Source organism: Portunus trituberculatus, chromosome 44 (genome assembly GCF_017591435.1).
Source record: "Portunus trituberculatus isolate SZX2019 chromosome 44, ASM1759143v1, whole genome shotgun sequence".
NCBI classification, from domain to species: Eukaryota; Metazoa; Arthropoda; class Malacostraca; order Decapoda; family Portunidae; genus Portunus; species Portunus trituberculatus.
The window spans coordinates 27,455,328-27,474,187 of NC_059298.1; the positions used below are offsets into that span (position 1 = coordinate 27,455,328).

The 18,860-nt window shown below is 42.5% G+C and overlaps 1 protein-coding gene across 11 annotated transcripts in view; it reads right to left on the bottom strand.

The window, feature by feature from the left end:
* LOC123518916 (glutamate receptor ionotropic, kainate 2-like) overlaps positions 1-18,860 on the bottom strand; it is a 342,671-nt gene that overhangs the window by 8,273 nt on the left and 315,538 nt on the right. For 8 of the 11 annotated variants that reach the window (XR_006678917.1, XR_006678914.1, XR_006678915.1 and 5 more), the window contains 10 exons: positions 18,056-18,208; positions 16,270-16,382; positions 14,981-15,086; positions 13,957-14,163; positions 10,413-10,497; positions 8,165-8,303; positions 7,385-7,516; positions 5,342-5,482; positions 1,936-2,133; positions 1,297-1,529 (listed from right to left, as the gene is read on the bottom strand). Coding sequence is in view for 7 of the 11 variants with exons in the window: in XM_045279986.1 (XP_045135921.1) it covers positions 1,297-1,529; positions 1,936-2,133; positions 5,342-5,482; positions 7,385-7,516; positions 8,165-8,303; positions 10,413-10,497; positions 13,957-14,163; positions 14,981-15,086; positions 16,270-16,382; positions 18,056-18,208 (1,507 nt within the window). In the remaining 4 variants the exon portion in view is untranslated. The remainder of the gene's footprint in view (positions 1-1,296; positions 1,530-1,935; positions 2,134-5,341; positions 5,483-7,384; positions 7,517-8,164; positions 8,304-10,412; positions 10,498-13,956; positions 14,164-14,980; positions 15,087-16,269; positions 16,383-18,055; positions 18,209-18,860) is intronic. The other 3 variants (XR_006678916.1, XM_045279989.1, XM_045279988.1) reach the window with 2 other exon arrangements.

Genomic DNA, 18,860 nt, shown 5'->3' on the forward strand with positions numbered 1-18,860 from the left:
ATATTCAACACCCCGCCTCACTGCATGTGGCAAATAATTAAAATCATTGGGTAGAAAAAATGGGAAGCGAGATAATCTGTGGTAACACAAGTCCCAGATCCCATTACTACTGCCACAGATCATCTCACTCGCCGCGTTCTCTACAGTGATGTGGTGGTACAAAAACTGAACACGGTTAGTGCTGGAAATTTGTATTATGAAGTCAAGAACCGGTGCATGCATTAAGATAATATTTACTATTGGACAATAGATAAACGATTGAATTAATGGAACACAAGAGTTTACATGATGGACAACCTGCCCGCGGCCTTTGATGGTCGCAAGAATAATTAATGTCTCTTGATTCATGTTCTGAGCATTCATAAACACCACAAAGCGGGTGGTGTAGGTGTCTTGTGTTGACTGTTTCTTGAAAAACACTAACGAGGAAGGGCTTGCATCGAGGGCTATGAGCAGGTAGTTGTGGTAGAGTGAGGCGGAACACCCTCATGTATGAAATGCTGGTCCCAAGTTGTTATAGCTCAACGTTCACGCCAGGAAAGGAACAATTTGGAAAATCACACACACACACACACACACACACACACACACACACACACACACACACACACACACACACACACACACACACACACAAGCAAGTGGCAGGTGGGGATGCAAACATCGTGTCATTGCCCATCAATACTCCACACTTTCTTCCCGCGTGACTCAAGATCATTAGAAAGCAAAACTTATTATTTTCGCCAACACTTTTAATACAGTACCCACTGAAAATTGAAATAGAGACACGCTTTCTTGATATTTCACATTGTAATAAAGTTAAAGAAGAGAATCCTCAAAGAGAAGATAACATTATATAAAGAAGCATAATATTCTAATAAATTATACCATTCTGTCTAGTTCCAGCTCCTCTCTTTCCATTTATTGATCTTTCTCAGTGCTTAACACCTCCTGTCTCTCCGGTATCCATTTTCTATCCCTCTCCCTTTTCCAGCCTAACGTTACTCTCCTAACTTTTCATCCCTTTTTCCTTGTCTCATGTCCATCCTTTTCTTTCTCCGTTCCATTACTCCTCTACTGCTTTTCATCCATTCTTGTTGCCCTCTCCATTCCCTTCCCTCTCCATTTCATTGTTCCTTTTCTTCACTTGATCCCCTCTCCCTGTCCCATGCCTTCCATTCTATCACCACTCTATCCCTCCCCATCGCCTTCTTCTCTGTCTGTTTTTATCACACTATTCCTCTCCTTCCCTCTGCCCTGTCTTCCATCCACACTGTCCCTCTCCCAGTCACTCACCTGGCGGGAGCGCGATGCCGTAGCTTTTGGAGTCTAGCGGGCCGCCCACCTGAGTCAGATCGCAGTACCGTTCTGTGATGTACTCGATGCTAGACGACTCCATCATGTAGGCATACTGGCCGTCTCCCTTCTGTACCCTCTTCACGCCCTCCTCATTGGACTTGGTATATACTGTTGGGTTCTGCGACTCCATGAAGCTGAACATGCGCTGGTAGATGGGGAGCTTCGAGGTGCTGAGGGAAGAGAGGAAGAGAAGGGAGTGTGCCTATATTCCTCCTCACATTTCTTTTTTTTTTTTTTTCTCGTGGTAGGTTCTTGTGTTGTCTCTGAATGTTTTGGGGAGTACCGCTATCAATTAGTTAGTCATTCAATGCCATGGACATTTCTTCTCTAAGGAGTGAATTAGTCAATCATTCGGTCAATTTCATGAACACATTTATACCCTCTAGACATTGGCTCTCTCTCTCTCTCTCTCTCTCTCTCTCTCTCTCTCTCTCCAATTATATCTACCTATCCCCAAAACCTGCAAAGACTCTCATTTGTACAATCTTCCACTATATCCTTTCACACCATTTCCTCTCCCTCACCACGCACATTTCACTAACCTTCCTCCTTCCCTCACCACGTACTCCGCCTCACCTGAAGAAGTTCCAGGTGGAGCCGCCGTAGAGGGAGCCGTACTTGATCTTGGTCTGCATGGCGAGGTCTTCCGCTGACTCAATCGGGGACTCCATGCGCTCCACGGTAAGGAAGGCGGCGAGGTTGGCGGTGTAGGAGGAGATCATGATGAGCGTGAAGAACCACCACATGCCGGCCACGATGCGCGTCGATACGGCCCTTGAGAGAGAGAGAGAGAGAGAGAGAGAGAGAGAGAGAGAGAGAGAGAGAGAGAGAGAGAGACGAGGGGTAGATGAGGAAAAAAAGACAAGGAAAGAATGTAATTAGTTTTAGTTCAGCTGGGAAAGGATCGTTTGCTATGATAATGAATAGATGACAAGATGCTGGCTACGTGTGTGACTTATTTCCATTTTAATGAAGAGCTTGGTGCGGAAATGTAAATTAAGATTGGATTATCTTGCTGCTCTTATCATGTCCATAGAAAATATTAACTGCCCTGCATACTACCAATTTCAAACTACTAAGAAAAATAAGGCTCCATTAAAACTGGAATAACATTTAACTAACACATGGTAAAAGCCTTCAAATACTTCGGAATGAATGATCGTTGTTTAGATTAGGCTTAGAACTCTTTACCTATGCATATGGAATTAATTTATTTCTAATTCACTCTGTTCTAATGCAATCTTATCTAATTTCACTGTAACCCACGATTTCAAGATGTCTAGGTGTGTACAATAAAGTTATAAACATTATTCATGATTCACTTAAGTTTATTCTAATCTAATGCTCATCAACAATCCAGTTAAATTTAACCTCGCTGTCACTTACAAACTCCACATGCTCAGCGATAGACAACATGTGTAAAGGGAAGTCAGTGAGACGTATGAGTAACGACACAGGCAACATAAATCTGACGCAAAACATTTAGCTTCTCCTTTTGACGGGACAAACTTCTAACATTCAACACTGAACACCTGACTGTAGCAGTAGCAGACAGTGTAAGTATGACCATTCCAGTGCTGAGCCTGCTTCTGTTTGCTGCAACACTTCCACACGCAAGGAAAAGAAGGATAGAAGAGAGAGAGAGAGAGAGAGAGAGAGAGAGAGAGAGAGAGAGAGAGAGAGAGAGAGAGAGAGAGAGAGAGAGAGAGAGAGAGCCCTAGGATTTTCATCGAAGCTTATCGCACATACAGTATAACAATTACATGCATAAAAGGAGAGACAGGAATAGACAACTCGCCTCCTTGCCAGTTAGTCTCCTTGTAACACTACACCAAGATGCTACCAAGTCAGTCACAAAGAAAAGATCGCATGGATTCTGGCTCCTAAAGCTTAATTTCCTACAGCATGCAACAAAAAGCCATGCACTATGTTTTCCTTATCAAGCAAGGGGGAGACCAGCTACATTGCCCTCTACGTAGCGATCTTGTGAAGGTTCGACTGCAATTCACGGCGAAGAACCCGAAACAACGGTTGACACGCCCAGGCTCGAGGAGGTGCTGGTGAGGGGAGCGTGGGAGTTGCGTGCCATCATGACAGATAAGGCCTTTGACTGCTAATGACTGAGGCACTTCTCGCGTTGTTTGAATATTTCTTGATTTTCCTAGGCAAAAATTAAAATAAAAACATAAAGAGGAAAAAGAGCTGTTGGTTTACGTTTTTCCTGGTAGTGGTGTCTTACAAAAGTTCGTGTTACTGAACGTTTTTTTCTTTTCATATTTAGCAGGAGTGTTTTCAAAGATCACACAAATAATCGCACGCGTTCTTATGAGAGTCTTTCTATTGATGATGGAGAGTTCTTATCAAACAATCACTAAAATCATAAAGATCCTCTTCTAACCAAAACAATCTTCCGGTATAGTTTGCCAATAGTAAGAAATAGGACCAAGAAATTTTTACGATTACGATTTGAAATTATTCTCCTCGCACGACACCATTTTATTGAACCTCAGAAGTCGCAGCAATGAAAGGCTTATAAAGAGATCACAGTGGGGGTCTGATCTTCAACTGTTACATACATAAAAGAATAGAAAGGAATAGACAGCTCTCCTCCTTGCCAATTAGTCTCCTTGGATTTGTAATTGAAAGTAAAAAAAAAGCATCATATCCTGAGTGGGTTTATACATAAATAATGATACTGTGCAAACACCGTGGTACAGTGGAACTATGCCGTCTTTGGGGGCCGTGGGGTCTCCAAGCGCACGGGTTCGAATCTTGGCCACGGTTCGAGTGTCGGTAGGGCTTCCTTACTCGGGATAACGGTTCCTTAACGGGTGGGCTTTCAGATAAGAGGTACCCCAAAATTACCTCCTTTAGCCCATAAATTCCCTCGAAAAACCTACAGGGTATAAATGAAAAGAAAAAAAATTAGTTGCTTATGTGAATTAAAGTAGTGAATTTTTTTAAGAGGGACTGCTTTGCTCCATTCCCATCAGTCTTCTTTTTTTCTTTCACAGCATTTAGTTCAACAGATATTTGCCACATATCATGGATCTCTGATGTCAATTTACTACTTTCATCAATGCAAGGCCACGTCGTTATCTAGCAGTAGCACTCCGCCCCTTTCTCTCTCACCAGCGTGTTAGTTAGGTGTGCCAAAGAAAACCCTAACTCATGTACGTAGTGACGATTTTGCTCACAACCGATTCGCAAGGGAAGTGTAGATTCTGAGCTTTCAGCCACGAGAAAACGGAGTGGTTTTTGAAGTGAATGCGTTACCATGGTGGCAAGGAACGTTTCTTGTATCGGTAAATCTTGTCAATAGAAAATTATCGTTATACAATCAGTAACAAGTGAGATTGCGTTCCTGTAATAGTAGTAGTCATATTATTTTCTTATCTTCAAAGACAGATACAGGATAAGGATATGAATCTGAACACAATCTTACTTGTTTGAAGACTGCTGACTGTGAAATTAGATCTGTATCAGCATGACAGTGGAGACAAGGTTTCAGTGATGCAAGCGAAACTCTGTCTAAAGTAAAAACAGCTTGGCTCGCTGAGGGGAAATGGATGTGGATACAAGCTTTGTCACTATCCGCTGCTGTACTCCCGCCGGTCTATACTGTAACTCCTCGTGGAGATCAAAAGGGCAAGGAGCAGCCGTAAATGGAGCACTTTGAGGCGTAGAACACTTATGATAATGCACTAGAGGAATTATTTGTCATGCCTGCATATTTCTCGCCTGAAGCTGCCACTGTAGTATTGCCAAAACAAGGTTTGCCAATCCTATGTGAGAGATCATAAACATAATAATCTTTAAAAATGACTATAGAGAAGCCAAATGCACTAGACTGCACTACAGTTCTGCTTTGATCATAATGCTCCTTAGTGGGAACGTGAGAGTTAGATGATGAGGCTTAGCAGTAGAGAGGAGAGACCATCTTGCTAGTCAAGCCAGAAGCCCAAGGCTGTGTAAGGCTTACTTTGGCTGCTGCTCAGTGCCTTGCTGTAGGATGCTGCCCATTGTAAACCACAGCGAATTGAAGAGACTATACTGATTTTCCAGTGTTTTGGTTCCGTCTTCTCGGCATGGAAAGGATGCAGTCCACTCATAGGGACTTAACCTGTGGAATAAGGCACTCAGTTGGACAGGAGGAACACCACGCTGAGGAGCGGAAAAGAGGCGGAGGTGTCACTTCCTTGGGCGGTTCACTCATCTAGAGTGGCGAGCTTTACCAGCTCAAGCTGAAACTCGGAACTAAACGCGAACCCTCTCCGCTTTCCACTGGCATTCCGGGGATGGAGAGAAAGCAAGGCGAAGAACAGCTCGTGTCATGTAAGAGCTGGAGTCCAGGGCTGTGTACTGCTTGGTCCGAAGACAGGGAGGGTCACGGAAGACTATGACATGTGAAGTAAGACAGGTGCGGAAAGGATACATTGAAAGCCGGATATACTGACTGGGTTGCTGTTTCCAATGTCTGACTACAACAGGACTCGACTGATTTCCGATACTGTGACGTGAGACAAACATTCACTTCCCTTCATCAATAACTAACATTCTAGTAGACAATAAAAACACCATCTGTGTAGGGAACATCGCAAACAGACAACCTCAGGTTTCAATAGTGTAACACGATCATTCAAACACTCAGCACACACACACACACACACACACACACACACACACACACACACACACACACACACACACACACGCACAGCTCATCTCCAGCATAAAGGAGGAGTAAGGAGGGAGGAACGGTGTGGTCTTGAATATGTACATCACTTTTCAAAGTTGCCTTACTTCGGCAGTAGGTCTCCTCCCTGCTGCATCAAGGAACCGATGCAGAACCAGAGGCAGTTGAGGAGGGAAAAGTCATTGTCCAGTTTTTCGGGGGAGGTGTCGCAGGGATGAGGGTTCGTCCACTCGTAAGGGGAGAACCTGTTGGGGCGTGGCAGGGAGAACGTTCCTATCACGAGCCTCACCATTCTTAACTCTAATAGATATACAAAAAGGCTCAAAACAAACCTTCCTATTACTGGAGACTCCTGTCTGCCGAGTGTCACAAAGGACTGATCATTTAACTGAAGGCCGGTGCACTGTCGAGTTGACTGTGGTGGCCTTAAGGCTCCGTGGGTTGTTGGACAGATAACTCAAGCCCCGAAAGAAATATTGCACTGCTAGAACATGAACAAGAAGGGAGGCTCACACTAAACTGTCCCTCTGACCAGACCAACTGATTCTAGAATTCAAAGATGGGATTTTCCGTATAATAAAACTTCCGTCAGCAAGAAACTTTTAACTTCTTATGAGAAGACCTTTGTGACTCACAAAGGAGTCAAAATACATGCGCGCCATTTACTGTTGACATTGATGACTGGTAGGAAAAACTCTTATCTTCATTACTAATTGTTCCCTAGGTTAAAGAGATATATATTTAACAATATCAAACAAATGGAAACGAATTTTGAATTATACGTGAATCCAATTTATCATACACCATAATTTGATCAGACATTAAATTTGTTCAAGTAAACCGACTCAGTGAGATTCTCGCCATCCCTGTGCTCAGTACCAACGCATTTCATAGCAAGGCATTTGGTTTTAGTGCAGACTCCTTGTTATTTTCTTTTGCCAATGCTGTAGTTCTTCCTATTATTGACAAAAATATAACTTTATTATTTGGTCTTTTGTAGTAAGTGTCTTTCGGTAACTATATAATCTAATTGTTTTCCCAACAATTAAGTTAATACTCTCTCAGTTAAGGGTCTATTTTTTTTTCTGTTATAATCGTTGTTTTATTTGTAGTCGTGTGAATTCCACTTTTCTCTACATATATCGTTATGCTGTTAGTATACTATGTATGTTATTTTAGTATTGTATTAATGCTATTAATTCAATCTCAGGCGTAGTGTTAGTATTGTTAATTTAGTTTGTAGCACAGTGTTAGTATTGTCAATTGACTTTGAGGCGCAGTGAGGGCAGTTAGGTAGCAGCCGAACAAAACACCGCTCGGTGTGCCTACCTCTCCGACACCTCAGCCTCACGCTTCCTGGAAGAGAAGGTCACCCCCTCGTTGCTTCCTCCATCGTCTGCCAGCCTGGAGGATGCAGGGCCTCTTTTCCCATGTCTCCACGCCCCCAGCCTCGTGAAGCACCTGTGCATGTGTGCTGTACAACTAACCGTTTTATTCAACCTTACCACGACCTGTGTCCGTCCTCCTAAAGCAACTATATTTCTCTCACGCCATGTGTTGAAATAGTTGTGGGTGTGCATTGAGAAAATAATGCACACACACACACACACACACACACACACACACACACACACACACACACACACACACACACACACACACACACACACACACACACACACACACACACACACACACACACACACACACACACACACACACACACACACACACACACACACACACACACACACACACACACACACACACACACACACACACACACACACACACACACACACACACACACACACACACACACACACACACACACACACACTGTCTCGTCAGAGACTGCAGCACACACACACACACACACACACACACACACACACACACACACACACACACACACACACACACACACACACACACACACACACACACACACACACACACACACACACATCTTTCCCTCTCATACCTGATCTACTCACCCTCGTCCATAGCAAGAAAAAGAAGCATGTTCACATTCATACCTGACTTTCCTTCACATCACAGACACAACACTTTTCTTTCTCACACCCACACCAGAGCGAGGCGCCTGACCTGGCCAGAACGAAGAGGAGGAGGGAGACGCCCAGATAAGCCGTTGCCATGTAGAGCCACACATCCAGCGAGAGGGGAGACAGGAAGCTGAACAGGTTGGGTGGTTTCTTGGTTGGCTTCCGGTACAGTATGGAGATGCCTGGGGTTAGAACACAATAATATAAAAAACATAAGAATGTGTAGCTCCATTCTGGCATGATGTGTGTGGTTATAAGGGAAGACTGATGCAGAAATGTGTATAAATGATTAACAAATGCAGTAGAAATATCAAAGAAGAGAAAGAATCGAAGGAATGAGATGGTACGGCCAAATTCTAAGGAAGAAAGATAATCATGTTGGAAAAATAGGAAAGAATAAAAAAAAATGGAGGTACTAAGAGAAAAAAGGCTAAGAAAAATAAAAGAAAAAATGAGATATAACCGACAAAAAATAAATCGAAAAAAAGAATTAGAAAGAATTAATAACATCAACAAAAAAGAATATATATAAAGATAAACAGAATAGAAAAAAAAAAAAATACGATAACAACAACAACAGAACAACAAATCCAAAGCATGCATGAATTAAATATCGCCCCCAACATTAAAATATCTTGTACAATTACAGTAACACATTTCTGGACCGTTTTTTTGTAATATGATTTCGTTAATTAAGTGATAGACACCCGAGCTATTAATAATTATAACGTGAATACTTCCGCTGAAATAACAATATCATGCACACAATGGCACTTTTTTTTCACTAATTCAATGGAGGCAGGATAAATTTGCAGAGTCTATGTTTGGCGAAAAGAACATCTCATTATTGCTGCGGAAATGAAAAGGAAAATACATAAAGAAAGACAACAACAACTGTATCCACGAACCACGGCTCATTCTAAGTAGCTTCCAGTGTGGTTAGGAATCAAGAAAATGAATCCACGTTTGAGAAAATTGAACAATGTGTTTCATGCAGTGGAAATTAGTCGTGTTGGCCAATGATGAGGATGATGATGATGATGATGGTGATGGTGATGATGGAGAAAGAAAAGGTAGGTGGAGTAAACAAGGAATAAAAACAAGAGAGAAAAAAAAGAAATTGAGACAAATGAGATGAGGAGAACTAGTACAGGTAGGAAGAGAAAGAGGAAGAGGAAGAAGGAGAAGAGGAAGATAATGAAAGAATTTAAAACTAAACTCGAGGAAAACGAAAAAAAAAAAAACAGAAAAGAGATGATAATAGGTAAAAGAGTCAGATATGTAAACGGTGATGGTGATGGTGCGGTAATGATGATAACAATGGCAGCGGTGATAGTGAAGGAAACAGTAACGATGATGATAGTAGGGTTGTGACTGAAGTGATAATGATAATGATAGTAGTGTTCGTAGTGATGGGTGACGGTGAGAACGATGACGATGAGTATAATAGTAATAGTAGTAGTAGTAGTAGTAGTAGTAGTAGTAGTAGTAGTAGGAGGAGAAGGAAGAGGAGGAGGAGGAGGAGGAGGAGGAGGAGGAGGAGGAAGAGGAGGAGGAGGAGGAGGAGGAGAAATGTAGTAGTAGTAGTAGTAGTGGTAGGAAGAGGAGGAGAATTATAGTAGTAGTAGTAGTAGTAGTAGTAGTAGTAGTAGTAGTAGTAGTAGTAGTAGTAGTAGTAGTAGTAGTAGTAGTAGTAATAGTAGCTAGTGGTGGTAGTAGTAGTAATAGTAGTAATAGGAGGAGGAGGAGGAGGAGGAGGAGGAGGAGGAGGAGGAAGAGGAGGAGAAGGAGGAGAAGCAGGAGCAGTAATAGTAGTAGTTGTAGTAACTGTAGTAATAGTAGTAGTAGCAGTAGTAGTAGTAGTAGTAGTAGTAGTAGTAGAAGTAGAAGTAGAAGTAGAAGTAGAAGTAGTAGTAGTAGTAGCAGTAGTAGTACAATAATAATGACGATAATAGTGATAATGTTGATGGAAAAGGGATGGTGATTAATCCCTTCAGTTCCATGACGCGTTTCCATATTAAAATTTATTCTGCTTACTATTTGGTGATTCTATACAAGTTCAAAAACTTATCTGGGGGATTAATATAATGAAGACTCTGGCCATTAATCTTCTGACCTCCATAGACACTTCGAAACGTAAAGAAAATCGTCTAATCACAGCAACAATTCATGATAAAGATGCGTTCCAGTACTGAAGGAGTTAAAATAATAGTGACAACACCTCACCACATCACAACACATCATAACACAACACAACACAACACAACACAACCTGACTCCTTCCTACTCACCAAGGTTCATCCAGGGCATAGTGAAGTCGACCTCCTGCTCTCTCTCGTAGGTGATAGTCAGGTCGCCGATGGCCAGATCAGCTTTCTGCAAGAGGAGGAACGAGTATTACCTTCTGCCGAGACATTCAATACTGCCCATGCACATTCCTCTCCTCCTCCTGCCCCACATACTTGAGAGAGTGAAGTGTAGGGAAGTGCTCATCTCTGCGAGTAACCATGCACTTCACTGGATTGGAATTAATAACCACTCTTGTGTATATTTCTTAGATTTAGTTCATATGAATTGAATTTTTTTTAAGGCACACTACTACTGCTACTACTGTTACTGTTATTGCTACTAATATCACTACTACTAACTACTACTACTACTACTACTACTACTACTACTACTACTACTACTACTACTACTACTACTAACTACTATTATTATTATCACTACTACTACCACCACTACTACTACTACTACTACTACTACTACTACTACTACTACTACTACTTACTACTACTACTACTACTACTACTACCTACCACCCCATGTTTATTGATGCGTCAATTAGGGCTCCACTACTTGGAGGTCATTAGCCCCAACTCTCGCTAATGACTGTGGCATCCAACCATATCTAATACTCTATAATATAAACATTAGTTAGCTATAAATTCACTCTACCTCTACTCTATCTACTCTTATGCCACTCTCCACCACTGTAGCCTCGCAGTCAAGGCCACTTAAATCTGCAGGTATGGGAGTGGAATGCCTTGTCCCCCTGAGACACAGGAGGGCTGATCTGAGGAGGAGAATGAAAGACGGCACCTCATCCATGCGACGACATGGCTCCTTGGCTGGTGCTTCTTTTCTGCCATTAGGTCGGCTAGTCTTGAGTAGAAGCACTGAGCCTTGGAGCCCATCCCGCCAGATGTGGTGAAGACCAGAGGTGTGAAGCTGCCCTGGTCAACGTGTTGGATTCTCTCCCATACGCTCGGATCTTCTCCTGCTCATTCTTGCGGTGGGCGGCCTCCAGGAGAGTTCGTGGTGACAGGCGGCCATCGGGTCAAAGATCCGTATGTCCATGAATGCTTTCTGTCCCTTGTCCAGAACCCTCGTGCGCTGACGTCGACTCGAGCCTCGTTGGTGGTGTTGGCTGTTCTGTAGCGCAGGTGCTCGCCGTCTAGCGGTAGGAGGGTCGGTTCAGTGGAGACATCGTGGCACACCTCCCTGAGCATGCTGGCGGTCAGATCTCTCACCTCATCGTGCCTGATACATACGAATCCCCTTTTGCACGTCATGGTGTGGTTGACGTCATTGGGGGAACTACACACACAGGTACTGGGGAGTCCTTCCACCGGCCAGCCGTACCTCAGAGCAATGGCGTCGACAAATTCTTGTTTGTTGAGGCTGAAGCCCTTCGCTCCAATGGGCAGTGACGTTAGCCAGTTAGAGGCTCCTGTTTCCTGTGCAGTGAGGATTTTTCTCACTGTGGTTGCAGGCAGGATGTTTATCAGGTCTTCGAGACAGTTTCGTTGATGTTGTTGCCTGTCTCTAGATATAATTCGTCTTTGCTCAGTGACTGCACTTTGGGCTATTTCACCATGTGCGTCCTGAGCAATGATCTTCTCTGTGAGGGACCTGGTGAGCTTGAGGGAGTTGAGGTTCTCCACAGTCGCTAACTTCTTAGGGGAGGTGATTCCCATCCCGCCCAGTCTTGGTGGAAGTTCGAGCAGCGCCCTCTCCCCATCTCCGATGGTGTGGGATCTCAGTAACGCTGGGATGAAGGTGTTCCTTATCGAGACCTCCAGTGGTGCAAGGAGAGGGCTGATGCCTGGGATGGTGCGCATGGCGAATCTCCATCGATGCTGCAAGCCGTGGGTGTAGGCGGAGTAGGCTGCATGAGGCTCAGTCCTGGCCATGTCAGACAGGACCTCCACCTCATGTATCCACTCCTTCACCTTCTCTCCTATGTACTCCTTCTTGAACTCCTCTGTTCCGATGACAGCACCCAAATGCCGCTGTCCATCCTTTGTTATTATAACTCCACTGCCACTGAAGCTATCCACTGCACTGTCATAGTGTTCAGGCTTTACAATAAGGACGGACTTAGCGGCACTGGGTGTGTACCCTATGATGGGACCATTATCGTTCACTAAGCCCCACCATTTTTTCAAGTCTGTTATTTTGCCGGCCCCTGACAGGTCATCCGCGTACGCCACTTGCTTCACACTCGTTTTCTCATATGAGATAACTTGTTGCAGCACTGAAAGTCCGAGGGCGTACATCGCCATGGCCACTGGGTCACCTTGTGTTGTCCCTTCCATGGACTTTAACACCTTAACTACTATTACTACTACTACTACAATTACTACTACTACAACTACTACTACTATTACTATCTTTACTACTACTACTACTACTACTACTACTACTACTACTACTACTATTACTATCTTTATTACTATTACTATCTTTACTACTACTACTACTACTACTACCATTTTCAAAGGCCACAAAGACGATTGGACAAGTTTTAAAGAGTATTTCTCCTGTTGATGATGCAGAAAACTTGTTGACATATCACTAGAATTACAGAAACACCCTTAGAAATCCGTGCCACTTCAACTAGAGCCCTTTGGCAATAGTGGAGGTGCCGGGCGGAAGTGTTTCAGAATATAAACCCCAGTAGGTCTGTTATAGCGATGTCTTGTATCAGGTGAATAATTTGAAGCCTGATAAGAAGTGACACAAGATTTATATGAAGGTAAAAGAGTAAGGACTACTAAACACACCTTGACCTAAATATAACCTCACCAGTTATATATGAATTAAAGAATGACTGACTATTGCTACTTATTTGTGTCTTTAATGAATGAAGCTCCATTCATTGAGATTCTTATTCTTGAAGGTTAGGCACAAAAAACTCATTGGAATTACAAAAAATGATAAAAAAAAGGACAAAAAGAAGTGAAAAGTAATACAATAAAACTATAGAATCTTGGCGAAAAGGAGAATGAAGAAAGAAGAGGCTAAGGGTATGATAAAATCAGATGAAAGAAAGAAAAATAAAATTATGGAAAATGAAGCTAAATAAAAACCATCGTTAAATTATCGTTGACTACCAACTTAATATGAAAGGGCCCAAAATATGAAACACTACGAGAGCCATCATGAAGTGTCAGCTGAGGGGCGGGTGCGGGTCGATGCAGTCCAGCCCGGGCCACTGCAACCTTGCCTTTGTCGCGCTCACTCCAGCCTAACCTTCACCTTAGTTTCTCTTCCCTGTGTCTCTCTCTGGTCCGTGTTCAAAAACGCTTTGCTTTCTTATCACAACTATTTTCTAAGGGCCATAAAAATGATTAACGGGGTTTTCAAGTATTTCTCCAGTTAATAATATAGAAATCTTGTCACTCTGCCTCTAGAATCGTAAAAAAAAAAAAACACCTTAAATAACTCGTGTAAAATTAAACAATGCCTTTTTAAACAGTGAAGGTGAAGCATAGATAAATTTCAGAGAAGGGGCATCTCTCTCCCTCCCTCCCTCATGGTGCGCCTCACCTGGTCAAGCAGCTCTCCAATCATGCCGTTCCACCTGCCAAGCTTCTTGTCAAATTTGCCATGCTGGCCGTCGTCTGCGATCTTGATGGTGTAGTTGAAGCCTAGGATCTCTGAAATCTCGTGAATGAGGTCTACGCAGAAACCCTCGTAGCGGTGGTTGCCGGTCATCTGTTCCGAGGTCTCGCGTAGCATGGTGTAGGGCGCGGCCTGGAGGGGGAAGGGAACTGTAACTCTTGGCTGGTAGTGACAGTTTTATAGTCACCTAAGATTATTGACTGACCTTACATTAGATTCTGATTACTCTGTCTCTCTTGATGTTGTGTAGGGCTGGACATGGCTTAGGATGGAGATTTTGACTGCTAATGGTGATATTTTTACGTAGATGATCTATAAGCCAACACTGAAATGCCAAGCTCTTGAAAATTTGTACTACTGTTTCGTGTAGTATTGTGTAGGGAGCTGCCTGATTAAAAATAGAAAAATATAATTTTTTCACTGCTAATGCCATAATCTTTACTTAATATGAGTAATCTTAGGCAATCTATAGAACTATAGTAATGTAATGTTGAAGGCGCTGACAAAATTTTAACTAAACTCTTTTCCCTACTACTTCAGCTTCCAGTCGTATATTTTGAAGCGATAAACTTGCAACATAATTTTTTTTGCATTTATGAGAGTCAATCACTCTGTCTATGTATGTAATCATAATGCTCTTGATCCCTCTATGTGTCAGAACTTCCTGGTGAACAGATAGGATTAGTGTTTAGAGCAATACTTCTTTCCGACCGGGAGAAAAAAAATAATATTTACTGAAGCAAGAAAAGAATAAGGGTTTGGCAAGGATCTCTCTCTCTCTCTCTCTCTGTGTGTGTGTGTGTGTGTGTGTGTGTGTGTGTGTGTGTGTGTGTGTGTGTGTGTGTGTGTGTGTGTGTGTGTGTGTGTGTGTGTGTGTGTGTGTGTCTGTGTGTGTCTTTTCTTCTCACCACGCTGTTAGTTTCGTAAATCACTGAAATGTTCCACTCACAAGGACGCTGGTGATGACGAGTGTCTTGTTCTGCAGACTCTCCACGATGCCTTGCTGCACTTCGCTGTACGTTCGCGTGTAGTTGGCGCCGTTCGCTGGGTCCCACCTGAAGACACACAGCAGGAGAGCATCTTAGCCATTTCATACCGTGGAGTTCAGAATCTTACTATGGCCTACATTATTTACCTTACTCTGTTATATGTACCTTATCGCCTTCAACATTGAGACACATTTTTACTCTAAGATTAGGAAAGGTTTATGGAGGTCAGAAGATTAATGGCTACAGTCTTCACTATTTCAATCCCCCACATGAGTTTCTGAAGCTGTATAAAATCGCAAAGAAGTAAGCAGAATGAATAAAGAAACGCGTCATTGGTAGTCAAAGGGTTTTTAATAAGTGGAAAGAAAAATTAACTAAATGAAGAGAAGAAAAGAAGAAACTAAAGAAATTATTGAGCCCAGATAAAGAAAAAGGTGAAGGTTAGGCACAAAAAACTCATTGAAATTACAAGAAACAAAAGGAAATGAAAAGTAATTAAATAAAACCATAAGAAATTGACAAAAGGGAGAAGAAAGAAAGAAGAGACTAAAGATATGGTAAAAATGGGATGAAGAAGAGGGAAAAAAAGATAAAAGGATGAAAAAAGCTGAATATGAAACAAAATGAAAAAGAGGAGGAAGAAAAGAGATAAACAAGTAAAATATATCAATGAGTAAAAATTAAAAGAAAAAAGTGTTAAAACGAAAAACGAGGCCCAAAGTAACATTAAAATCATTGAGCACCTTTATCTAAAAACAGGGGAACCTAATTCTCTGACAACACCGAGGACACGAGAGAGAGAGAGAGAGAGAGAGAGAGAGAGAGAGAGAGAGAGAGAGAGAGAGAGGAGCAGTACCAGTTATGTTGAAAGTGACGATGTGATTACGTTTCCATTCTTCCAGTAGCGAAAAACAAATGCAGTTTGTATGCGGACTTGTCTTGCCACAATATAATCTCTCTCTCTCTCTCTCTCTCTCTCTCTCTCTCTCTCTCAGATAGCCACTAGACACGAGGCAGACCACACACACACACACACACACACACACACACACACACACACACTACCATCTCGCTCCACCAATTCACCACCGCCGCTTTCGAAACTCATAGGGTACAACAATAGCCAGATTTCCTTAATAACATTGGTGGGGAAACAGAGAGGAACCAATACACGTCTTCACTAACAGCCATCCACCCACCAACACCCACGAACACCCGCACCTATAATTATACACAAAAAAACACGTACTTCCCAACGCGGGTGAGTCCATCCTTGGTGAGCTCCACGATATCCAGCGTCACGTCTCTCCTGAAGCCTTCCGTGTCGAATTTGATGAGTCCCGTTAGGCCGTTCACTTGTACCTGAAGGGAGAACGAGGTTGGAGTGTTATGGAGGTGAGCTGGCGGCGGGAGGGAGAAGAGGAGAAGGAGAGGAAGGATCAGGGAAGAGCGGGAGTGTTACGGAGGGAAATGGAGAGGCAACACAGGAGCGCAGAGAAGCAACAAGAGTGTTATATAGGCGAGTTGGGAAGGAGGGACAGAGGAGCACAAAGGAGAAACAAACAGGAGTGCTATATAGGCAATTAGAAGAGGAGACACAGGAGTACAATAGAAGAAACAATAAACACTGGATCTTTACGAAGGTGTTGGTGAGTACACTGCCTAATGTAAAGAAAGGAAAAAACAAAAACAAAACAAGAAACTGGTAACGAAGGGTGTCTGTGAATACAATAAGTAATGTATAAGGGAAATATGGAGCAACTTAAGAAGGGTAGCATTCTTTCTTACACCTTTTGCTTTAATAAAGAGTACATTAGTATAACGGTAAAATAAAGATGGAGGAGAGAGAGAGAGAGAGAGAGAGAGAGAGAGAGAGAGAGAGAGAGAGAGAGAGAGAGAGAGAGAGAGAGAGAGAGAGAGAGAGAGAGAGAGAGAGAGAGAGATAATATGAAACTGATATAATAAAAAAAAAGACAGAGAGACAGAGAAAGGGGGAAAAATAAAGCAGTGTAAAAGGTGTGAAAGGGAAGGCAGGCGAGGACAGGCATGGGGGAGGAAGGCACGTGCTGTGTGTGAGAGGAAGCAGTTGTGAGGGAGGAAACAGGTGCGTGAGGGTCATGAAAAGTTTGTTTGACGCGCACTGTCCTGTATATGTACAGTCTTTTTTTGTAAATGGACTCCGTATGTTGAGAAAGAGAGAGAGAGAGAGAGAGAGAGAGAGAGAGAGAGAGAGAGAGAGAGAGAGAGAGAGAGAGAGAGAGAGAGAGAGAGAGAATCTATCTGTCTCGCTTCTCTTAACACTTCCTTTTTAAAATGGAATAAAGTTTTGATTTTGATTCTGATTCTGTTTGTTTCTCTATCCATTTATTGTTTTCATCTATTTCTCTTCCATTTATTCATCCCTTCGTCTAGCCAGTATCTCTCTCTCTCTCTCTCTCTCTCTCTCTCTCTCTCAGTAATGAAAGAAATTAAGGCGAATCACTACAACTTTGGATTATTGTACCATCAACATTCATGAATATTTATTTTAAAAGCTTACTGGAAAGAGATGCCAACGATTCAATAATGATTCAACCCCTTTAGTACTGGGACGCATTTTTACCATGACTTTTGTATGTGATTAGACCATTTTATTTACACTAGGAAGGGTTTATGGAGATGAGATGATTGATGGCCAGAGTCTTCACTATTCTAATACCCACATAAGTTTCTGAAGCTGTATAAAACCACCAGATAGTAAGCAGAATAAATATGAAAACCCGTCAAGGTACTGAAAAGGATAGGGATTAATTCAGAATCTACTCGTGGAAAACATGTAGGAATGATTTACAGAAGCATTGCCACTTTTGCTTCCTTATTTTTCTTTCATCATCACACAAGCTTTACCACAAATCAATACAGGAGTTTTCAATTTTGGCTTCGAGTCCTTTTGGAGATGACAGGAGCAGCAAGGCAACAAGGCACACCGACCACAAGGCAAGGACGAACCAACACACACACACACGCACACACACAGGCTGTACTCGTATACTCACCCACTTCATATAGTTAACGAGGGAGTTCCCGTGCACCCAGGCGTTGTCTCCGTCACAATCAAGGGGCGTCACGTCGATGTGCCTCGAGCGGTCAAGGTCGTCCAGGGCTTTAGCGAAGAGGCGAACCGCGTCGTACATGAGCGCCACCTCCGTCTGCGAGGGGGAGAAAGAGAGAGAGAGGAGGTTGAGTTATTTAACAAGGAGGTCTGAGATAAGATGAGGTCGGATACAAGACACGGGAAAGTATATCATAAGTTGTATTGGTTATTAAATGTTGTGTGCTGTGTTTGAGAGATTGGTTGGTAAGTGAGACTTTCCGCTATCAATACAGATAGATAGATACCTAGATAGATAGATAGATACATAGATAGATAGATAGATAGATAGATAGAGAAAAGATAGATAAATTGGTTGATAGTCTTAAAAGATAGTATTAAAAGAGTATAAATTGATTGATAGATTTCTCTCTCTCTCTCTCTCTCTCTCTCTCTCTCTCTCTCTCTCTCTCTCTCTCTCTCTCTCTCTCTCTCTCTCTCTCACACACACACACACACACACACACACACACACACACACACACACACACACACACACACACACACACACACACACACACACACACACATACACACACACAAACAAACAAATACAGTACATTACTCCGTGTAAATGATCACAGGTTTACAAAACACTATCACAACTAATATTAAATAAGGCTTTTTCAGTTCCTAACGCCATCCAAAACTCCACTCGATCCTTCCATTTAATCCCTCGCTACATTCTGGACTAATATCATGAAAAGGTA